Genomic DNA, 10,876 nt, shown 5'->3' with positions numbered 1-10,876 from the left:
AGCAGAAACTAACACACCACTGTAAAGCAATTATACTCCAATAAAGATGTTAAAAAAAAAAAAAGACTGAGACTTTACTCCTTAGGCAGAGCACATTACCCTGGGTCTTGCACTTTATAGATGTGCAGATTTAAGATTAGCCTTGGAACGGCATTTGTTGTTGCCAAATAAGGCCTTTTGTTCTTATCCCATCTCCCCTTTTTCTCTCTGCAGCCCATTCCCAACCACTCAAGTATTACTAATGACCCATCCTTTCTATCTCATATGAGCAAACAGCACTGTCTTTCTTTCCCACCCAGAGATTCCAAGTGGATTTGGGATTAGCTCTGCAAACTGTTTGACTCCTTTTCAGTCCTCCTGAAGACTCCTCACTGCTTTGTTTCTCCTGGACAGACAGACTAGAAGAGATTGCATCATATTAGCCAGTTTTTCTGCCCCTTGGTCTGTGTACACAATGCCCCTGCATCTGGCCTTATGTATCTTTTTATTTCTACATCTTTGTGCTATTCTTTGTGGCTAAGAAACTTGCAAGATATGACTCCACCTTGGCAAACAGTCAGTGAGTAAGTTTTGCAGATGTATTAAATAGCTTATAAAAGAAAATCTCTATCCCAGCAACAATGCACTATCTACACATTCAATCAGATAGACAAGATAAGCCTCTGCTTGATGTTTTCTGTAGCAGGGCTAGGTAGAAGCTTTGAAATGGAGTCCTCCTTCCCCCAAAATAAATCTTTCATTTTTATGTGATTCTTTGTCCAAATCTGTTCTTTAGTAGGATTATATTTATTTCTTTTTCTGATAGAAATGCATTCACTTTTTCTTCCTTTAAGTCCCAAAAATATTCTTTATCTAATCTTTCTTCTCTGTTTTGAGAAGGATAAAGAACTGCTTGGTTTGCTCATACATCAAAGTCCTATCAGTGTATCTCCTATTTGCTAGAAAATTATGGCACATATTTCACATTAAAAATGTATCATAAAATTTGTATTATGGAGTTTAAACCATGTGTTCTTGTTTCTTGTTGTTATGTATTGCACATGGAAGGGTGAACACTATAAAGGGGAAAACAAAAGAAAATGTTAGCTCACACCCTTTCAACTATGAACCTGACCACAGTGTTTATATCTGAATCACGAGAGAGGATTATGAAAACTCACCCAGCTTTTCTCACACAGAGTCTTGCAAACATAACTGCTTTATAATAAAATAAAACCTGTGTTTGATTTTATTAAATATAACTGAAATGTTTAAGTAGGTTTTAAATCATGCCATTTACTTTTAAATAAACCTATAAGGCCTGATGACACAGCAAGCTCTTTTCGGGAGCCTGAGCTTGCTGACCTTTCTCCTTTGCCGTAATCTCTAAACCTTTGACTGCTATACCTCTATTGAAAGAGGTCATATTCTATCACACTACTTATGGTAAGAATTGTAAAACTAAAACCACGCAAGTACTGATTGTCCCACTCCAGATTATACATTTAAATTTTAAGAGTAGTGTGAATGTGGTGACCTCGAACTTTTAAGGTTCCCTTTCAGGATGCTTCTTCAGGATGCTTGGTTTTGATGTATAATATCCTTTACCCATTACTTATTTTCTCCTTCTTCACATTGTTTTAGTTCCCCTTCCTTCCACCTAAGCATCGCATTATTATATTGTAGCCTTTATATAGTTGTTTCTCTTTCCTTTCTCACACAAAGTTTTTTGGTCTAAATCTTTTATGTATTTATTTATTTATTTGCTTTTCTCTGCTACTAATACATCGAACTACATTTTCCTTTTCCTTCTATAGAACTATCCTTTTACATATTACAGCAGTGTATTTTCCAGGCACCATCATTCATACTCTAAGCACCTCCAATTGGAAAATCCACATTATCTTTAAGAACTGTTGGTCTGTTTGGAGAAAAAATTTTACTCCATACCTAGTTTTTTTAATTCTATTTAATTACTGTCACTATTTTTTGTTTGTTTTTATCTTTTCTTTGAATTTACTACTCGGTGAAAATCCTCTTGCGAAAGGTGAGATTTGATTATTTCATTTCAAATCAATCTTTACTTATAATGCTTTTATCTTTCAAATAGCATTTAAATTATATCAACTACTTTTCAGCTAATCCATTTAATGAAGAAACTTCACAATTCCAATCAGCACAAACGTGGCTTGCTGCAGGATATGGATTTAGAATATATAATATTGATAACCAACTTTGTCATTTTCTAAAATGTTTCTACATAAATTATTTCATTTATCTTCCACATCTACTCCATGATATAGGCATTATTAACACTACTTTATTGAGAAACTAAGTCTCAGAGTTTTGCAATGATTTTCATGTTCATTTGCAATGTTTTTACATAAATTATTTATCTTCCACATCTACTCCATGATATAGGCATTATTAACACTACTTTATTGAGAAACTAAGTCTCAGAGTTTTGCAATGATTTTCATGTTCATTTGCAATGAAATGCATTGAAGAGCTGGTACCCAAATCCAGTGTCTTCTGATTCCTAACCCTGAATTTGTTCCATGATACCTCAGGCTGCAGGTGGACTAAATTCTTGTGTATGCACTTTAATTCCAGACAAATTTGAATAATAATTAATGACCTGAGTATAAACATGTACTTCATATAAAAAGAAATCAATACATACTTTATATTTTCCAGTTAACAATTTTCTGATCTATATTAACTGATTTTTATTCCTATGCTTATTGATATTTTTTACACTTCTCAAGCTTTCTGATTTTGCTGGGCTTCCATTAACTTGTGGCTACTGTGCAACAGTAGACTTCTCTAGGCTTCTCCCAACATCCATGTTGCATTCATATTCACAAAACTAGTCTGAAGGTAGTTGAAAACAGCTGCATCTTTTAGATGCAGTCCATGGTAAGACATTTACTGTGGGCTAGAAGAAACATATTTCTGACAGATCCCAAATGGGATTCATCACTTTCGGTCCCATAGCTGCTTGATGTTTGTGCTTTGCAAAAACTTCCCGCATTTGGTCCTTTACAGAATTCTTCCAAACACATTGACACATGACATATCCATTTTGCCCTCCAATGTGGTGATTTTAATAATTTGTTTGATACATTATTTAATAATGTTTCTCTAAGAGTTAATGACCTCTCTGGAGAATAACAACTTTGTCGCACATAAATCTAAACATATGTGGTGATTTTAATAATTTGTTTGATACATTATTTAATAATGTTTCTCTAAGAGTTAATGACCTCTCTGGAGAATAACAACTTTGTCGCACATAAATCTAACTAAAAATAATCTTTGTAGTTGTTTGGTGACTTGCTCAATTACTGGGAAACATTTTTGTTAGTTTCTTACCAACACACAGTGTTTTCCAAATGGTAAAACGGAAAGATCACCATTTGATTGCTATTGTCTCTGAGTCACTGTCAGAGACTTAGATAATACTGGGCTGTACTTTCATATGATAGCTTTTGCAAGATTTTGGCTTTTATTTAATGTCAGGCTTAATAACATGCAATCAAAATATAATAAATATCATATTATATACAACTATTCAGTTCAAAGAAAATTTATTGATAAACCAGTAATACACACTTCGTCATAATTTTGATCTTAATTATTAAAATTGAACTCTGAATTTCTCTTAATTTCCTCTAACTATTGCCTCTAAAAATTTCTTGAAACTATTTTTTTCCAATTTGGAATACACATATTTAATTTGAAGTACAAATACTTCCTTTCACTTGCCTTTGAACCACCACCTCCAAGGTTCAACAGTGGATACTTTGAGATTTGACCCCTATTTTTTTCATGATTTTACAATCTTACATCAAATCTCTGGTCAGTCTGGTTTTTGCAGACCAGCATACTGTTTCCCTTAAAAGCCATTCTACTGTTTTGATTACTTTTAGAGACTGTGTTGCCAACCTTTTCTGGATTTCTTCTCTCTAGAACTCTTATCTCTCCTTACCTCTCTATTTTTACCATGTGGGTGAAATGTAATCATGACCAGAGGAACTTCCTGAACATCATTTTTATGATGTTGTTGTCACATACCAATAAATGATAATGGACACTCCAAGATTAGATAAATAAGTAAATAAATAGAAGTGTCTTCTAGGGACTTTTTTTTTCTTGATAAGGAAGAAAAGCCTATCCAAACCAGCAAGGGCAAAGAGGGAAATCTGTCAGAAGGAAGCAGAGGTGTTTCTTGGAACCTGAAGACAGAGAGTACAGCCAGGCCCCACAACAGACTGGAACCACAGAAAAGGCAGGGACAGGTTTCCAGTGTGCTCCACTTGGTGTTTCCCTGCATGAAATGGCCACAAAGCTGGGCTCTGCATTACTGCCAAGTGCACCATGTTTTCATTCCAGATTACCAAGAGAGAAACTGGCCCAAAACAGAGACTATCCTTATCCCTAGTTCAAACAGTGGTGGTCAAGTGGCTTGATTAAAGATGTTAACTGACATTGAGGCTAAGCTCCCCTCAGACATGCTCTAGAAGGTTTAAGACATGTACATCAAAATTTCTTAATTTGTCTATTTTGAATATCTTTCAGATAAAATATACACGTACTCCGATGACTACTTTCCCAGGTATGTAGAAAATGAGTCATAGATTATGATTCCCAAGGAATAAGGAGAAGTAACTAATGTTATATTGCTTATAGGTTTGGCTCAGGAATGTTTCACTTGGGTTAAAATAAAATGAAAAGCGAGTTTTAATTACTTTTACTTCCACCTGAAGAATAATAGTTATAATAATATTATTATCTGCCCTAGTTACTTACTTATCCTGAATCAGTGAGAGAGCTGGATGAAGGACAAAATGAAACTCTAACCTGGTATCTACAGAATCCTCATTAATTTTGGAAGAAGATATCCTAGATTAGGATTCAGTTCAGGTTGTAAAAATGTAGTCTAAATATAGAATTGTGTGGCTCTTAAGAATTCAAGGTAGAAAGAAATCTGGCAATATTAATACAATTTAAGATATGTATGCACACATACATAAACAAGGATGATTTGCCCGCATTTGGTCCTTTACAGAATTCTTCCAAACACATTGACACATGACATATCCATTTTGCCCTCCAATGTGGTGATTTTAATAATTTGTTTGATACATTATTTAATAATGTTTCTCTAAGAGTTAATGACCTCTCTGGAGAATAACAACTTTGTCGCACATAAATCTAACTAAAAATAATCTTTGTAGTTGTTTGGTGACTTGCTCAATTACTGGGAAACATTTTTGTTAGTTTCTTACCAACACACAGTGTTTTCCAAATGGTAAAACGGAAAGATCACCATTTGATTGCTATTGTCTCTGAGTCACTGTCAGAGACTTAGATAATACTGGGCTGTACTTTCATATGATAGCTTTTGCAAGATTTTGGCTTTTATTTAATGTCAGGCTTAATAACATGCAATCAAAATATAATAAATATCATATTATATACAACTATTCAGTTCAAAGAAAATTTATTGATAAACCAGTAATACACACTTCGTCATAATTTTGATCTTAATTATTAAAATTGAACTCTGAATTTCTCTTAATTTCCTCTAACTATTGCCTCTAAAAATTTCTTGAAACTATTTTTTTCCAATTTGGAATACACATATTTAATTTGAAGTACAAATACTCCCTTTCATTTGCCTTTGAACCACCACCTCCAAGGTTCAACAGTGGATACTTTGAGATTTGACCCCTATTTTTTTCATGATTTTACAATCTTACATCAAATCTCTGGTCAGTCTGGTTTTTGCAGACCAGCATACTGTTTCCCTTAAAAGCCATTCTACTGTTTTGATTACTTTTAGAGACTGTGTTGCCAACCTTTTCTGGATTTCTTCTCTCTAGAACTCTTATCTCTCCTTACCTCTCTATTTTTACCATGTGGGTGAAATGTAATCATGACCAGAGGAACTTCCTGAACATCATTTTTATGATGTTGTTGTCACATACCAATAAATGATAATGGACACTCCAAGATTAGATAAATAAGTAAATAAATAGAAGTGTCTTCTAGGGACTTTTTTTTTCTTGATAAGGAAGAAAAGCCTATCCAAACCAGCAAGGGCAAAGAGGGAAATCTGTCAGAAGGAAGCAGAGGTGTTTCTTGGAACCTGAAGACAGAGAGTACAGCCAGGCCCCACAACAGACTGGAACCACAGAAAAGGCAGGGACAGGTTTCCAGTGTGCTCCACTTGGTGTTTCCCTGCATGAAATGGCCACAAAGCTGGGCTCTGCATTACTGCCAAGTGCACCATGTTTTCATTCCAGATTACCAAGAGAGAAACTGGCCCAAATCAGAGAATATCCTTATCCCTAGTTCAAACAGTGGTGGTCAAGTGGCTTGATTAAAGATGTTAACTGACATTGAGGCTAAGCTCCCCTCAGACATGCTCTAGAAGGTTTAAGACATGTACATCAAAATTTCTTAATTTGTCTATTTTGAATATCTTTCAGATAAAATATACACGTACTCCGATGACTACTTTCCCAGGTATGTAGAAAATGAGTCATAGATTATGATTCCCAAGGAATAAGGAGAAGTAACTAATGTTATATTGCTTATAGGTTTGGCTCAGGAATGTTTCACTTGGGTTAAAATAAAATGAAAAGCGAGTTTTAATTACTTTTACTTCCACCTGAAGAATAATAGTTATAATAATATTATTATCTGCCCTAGTTACTTACTTATCCTGAATCAGTGAGAGAGCTGGATGAAGGACAAAATGAAACTCTAACCTGGTATCTACAGAATCCTCATTAATTTTGGAAGAAGATATCCTAGATTAGGATTCAGTTCAGGTTGTAAAAATGTAGTCTAATTAAATATAGAATTGTGTGGCTCTTAAGAATTCAAGGTAGAAAGAAATCTGGCAATATTAATACAATTTAAGATATGTATGCACACATACATAAACAAGGATGATTTGTGCTGTGCCATTTTTAAGGGTATTGCCAATAAATACCTCTAAAATAATATGCAGTTATAGATATAACATAACTTAATCGCTTATACTTAATTAAGCATGTTGCAGATAAATTTGCGTAGTATAAAACTTTTTTTAAAGAAGGTTTTTAATATAAAGCATAGTAAAGAAGTTTCATTTTCTTGGACAATATATTCTGACCCAAATGTGTCATTAGATTGGAAATTCTCTTTTAGGATTAAAAAAATCTAAATATAGAAAATTTCCTAGAGGATTCTTCAAGACCTTTTTGAAATGGTAAACTGAAAGGCTGAAAAGGTCTTTTAAAAACACAGAGCTTTCTCACTGTACAGGGTAAGACTGCAAGCTTTTCATTTGCCTCTAAAATGTCCTTTTTTAAAAAAAAATTCTTCTCTGTGGGGAAATGACTCTGGAAGATTCAGATTTGGGCTACAGGCAGACCCACACAAAAAAGACAATCTATATTTTATGACTGTTTTTAACATTGGATTCTATAACATGAGATAATTTAAGTCATTAGTTCATTTCAAGATAATTTAAGTCATTAGTTAATTTGCTGATTTGGTTACAACAAAAAATATGACAAAAAGAATCCTACATAACCATGTAGAAGTTAATCTGACGATTGATTTGATACTTGTCATTTGAAAGGCAGTTAAGATGCAGTGTGATAGAAAGTCTTGTGATACTATCCTTCTACCAAAGATTGGGTTGATGGTTTTTGGATTAGGATGGGAAGAATCAGAAAGAAAAATTGGTAAAACACCCATCTCAAAGCAAGCAGGCTCTTAGGTGCAGGGAAAATTCAGAAAGGAGGCTTGTTCTTTTATAACATCTGTTCCTTCAATAAATATTCATTCAACAAATAAGCATTTGTTTAAACAACAGAGATAGAAAGATGAAAAGATGTGATCCTTCCCTCGAGGATTTAATAATCTGTTATCTAGTGTAATAAATCTCCCTTTAGGCAAAATTTGAATATACAATGCAGATTGTATCTATTAAAAAGAGGCTGGCATATTAATTCACAGGTTTATGTATGTACTTCACAGCTTGTTTATTTCTCTGATTATGTAGTTTGGGAGCCAAAGTCACCTTTATAGGAGAGCATGGAGGCTTCAGAAAAGAAACAAATGAACTATCTCCAGCCATTAAGAAATAAACTTAAAACAGCAGGTGGAAATAAGGGCTATCTTTCTTAGGTAGGGCTAGAATTGTGGATGCTTCCTCAGTCCTTAGATGGTTCAAGGCTGGGTAGAAGGGAGGCAAGCTTCCCTCACACTGGGTTCCCTGCTGCACTTTCCCCAAATCCCTACCTTCCTACATTAGTAAGTCAGGAACATGATCACTTTAAGGACAGCAAAGCATCTATATTTAATAGAAAGTTAAATATACACTTCCTGGTATTTACCCCTGGGCCACTTTATTTGTCCTTTAAACGTAATTCTACACAATTCTTGTCTTTTGATCTGTGTTAAGAGGATAATGCAGTGAGAATATCATCGGTTTGAGATACAAACAGTTCTGGATGTTAATCACTCTTGCAATTACCAGGTTTGTAATCTTGGGAAAATGAGCATTGCTGAAGTGGAATTTTATCATCTGAAAAGTATGGATTAAAATATAATACTGTACTTACAAGGTAGCTGACTGATTTAAAAAAAAAAAAAGGCTGGATGCTTTATTAGGTGAAAATTAAGGTCTAAGAAAATTCCCACCCATTTGAATTATATTTACCCCTTAATTTAGGAAAGCAGTTCAGATTTACACTAAGCTTATTATAGCTCCTCGGTGTGCAGAGTCTCTCTCAAGGACTTAGGACAAATCCCCAGCAACTTTTGCATGGTCTTCTCCTGGGTGGCACTAAAAGGTGCTTTTATCACGAAACATATCTCTCGCAGCTATTCTTCTACCTTAAGATGATTTCTTGGATTTCTAGTTTGGCAGGCTGAGAACCACCCCCTTTCACTTCCCCTCTTTGCTAAATATACTGACCTGGTGCCCTGGAACAGACCTTTAGTCTCAACTGTTCCCAGGGTTGAGTATCCTGGTGACAATAGAACTCCTGGGTAGCCTTCCCTGGTGCCTCAGACTTCCAGGTAGATATGCAGATGAGGCCCTCACTGTGACCACTGCCACACTTGGAACCAAAGTATCTCCATGTTTTCAAGCCTTCTGTTTATTTGTTTTAATGTACAAGTAACCATAATCCAAGCTCCAACCCTGTGGGAATGCAAGAAGTCCAGTCCCTAACCTAAGTATTTTTGGGAATCCCCCAGAATGTGCTTATAGGTTCCAAAAACCTTATTCTTGGTTGCCTCTTGGGCACCCCTAGCTCTGTGTCACTGCTCTAGTTTTCTTTCCCCATCTTGTTTAGAATTCTTCATGCTGGCAGATCTTTCCAGTCTCCTTTCCCCCAAACTTTGACAAAAGACTCTTCTTTTCAAGGGCTCCAAAGCACTGGCAATATAAGCTCCTGTGTTAAACTGACTTTACAAAAAAGTAGACATCATTAGAAGGACATATGAACACTGATCAAGAGAATAAAAATTTAATGTTAGATATCATTGCCTGAGAGTCCATTAACTTCCCCCCTCATAGGAAATACTACTGGTTCTTAGCTAACCGTAGCCAAACTAACCCTGGTTATACAAAAATTGCTGGGGTTTACACTTTTCTCCTGGATCAAGGGTCTATCTTTGATATCCACTCACTCCAAATTCAAGAAACCTACACCCATGGCACAGTCCCTGCCAGAGAAAGTAAAAATTTAATGAGCATATACTCAGGAACACATTGTTGCAACAACTTTCCCTTTTCTCTCCTCCTTCATTATTGCTTTTTCTTTCCTTTTTGTCTCATTCCCATCAGTATATAAACAGACAGTACTGTCTGACATCTTTAAAAAAAAAAAAAAGTTCCCTTGATATTAGATTGCCTATAGTTACCTCTCCATTGCTCTGCACCCTTTATAGCAAAACTTGGAAGCCATCTACATTCTGTCCATACTTGCTGACTTCTCTTCCTCTTCTCTTCTTTCTTGAACCTACTCTATTCGATCTTCTGTCCTCAATAATCCACTGACTCAGCTTTTGTCAAGATCACCAATGAAATCTACATGGCAAATCTTAGTCTCATTATACGTGGTCCATCTGTAGCATTTGACACATTGACACTCTACTTCTTGAGACACTTGCTTCTCCAGACTCTGGGCCACCCCCTTTTTGGTTTTTCTCCTCAATTAGTAGCAGCTTCTTCTCCTTTGCTGGTTCCTGAACCTTTGACAACAGAGTACCCAGGGCTCAGTCTAGTGAACCTCTTCTCTATCTACACTCATTCCATTAGTAATTTCATCCTCTCTCAAGGCTTTCAGTAACGTTTATACACTGGTGAAGCCCAAACATATATCTGCCTATTCAAAGAAATGTCTACTAAGCAGCTCAGGTTAACACTTAGCAAAAACAACTTCTGATAGACCCTAAGCTTACTCTTTTTTATCAATCTTACAACTTCCCAGCCCCTTAAAATAGTTTTATTTAGTTTTACAGAAATCTTTCATTTTTATTTGGATATTGGAACCCTACATTTATGTCATAGAATTTGGGAGCTGAAAAGAACAATAGGGATTAAATAATTTAATATCCTTGTTCATAAATAAGGAAATTGGGGCTTCCCTGGTGGCGCAGTGGTTAAGAATCCGCCTGTCAATGCAGGAGACATGGGTTCGAGCCCTGGTCTGGGAAGATCCCACATGCCACGGAGCAACTAAGCCCGTGCGCCACAACTACTGAGCCTGCGCTCTAGAGCCCGCGAGCCACAACTACTGAAGCCCGCGTGCCACAACTACTGAAGCCCGCGCGCCTAGAGCCCGTGCTGCGCAACAAGAGAAGCCACCGCAATAAAAAGCCC

At 35.8% G+C, this 10,876-nt stretch overlaps 1 protein-coding gene across 1 annotated transcript in view; it reads left to right on the top strand.

Annotated features, from left to right (window-relative positions):
* The window catches only part of TRAT1 (T cell receptor associated transmembrane adaptor 1), a 29,869-nt gene that overhangs the window by 7,220 nt on the left and 11,773 nt on the right, over positions 1-10,876 (top strand). Inside the window, exon 3 of the mRNA XM_024120324.1 lies at positions 4,561-4,597. Coding sequence (XP_023976092.1) covers positions 4,561-4,597 — 37 coding nt within the window. The remainder of the gene's footprint in view (positions 1-4,560; positions 4,598-10,876) is intronic.

This window comes from Physeter macrocephalus, chromosome 1 (genome assembly GCF_002837175.3).
Source record: "Physeter macrocephalus isolate SW-GA chromosome 1, ASM283717v5, whole genome shotgun sequence".
NCBI lineage: Eukaryota > Metazoa > Chordata > Mammalia > Artiodactyla > Physeteridae > Physeter > Physeter macrocephalus.
This window is presented reverse-complemented; position numbering and strand designations above follow the sequence as displayed.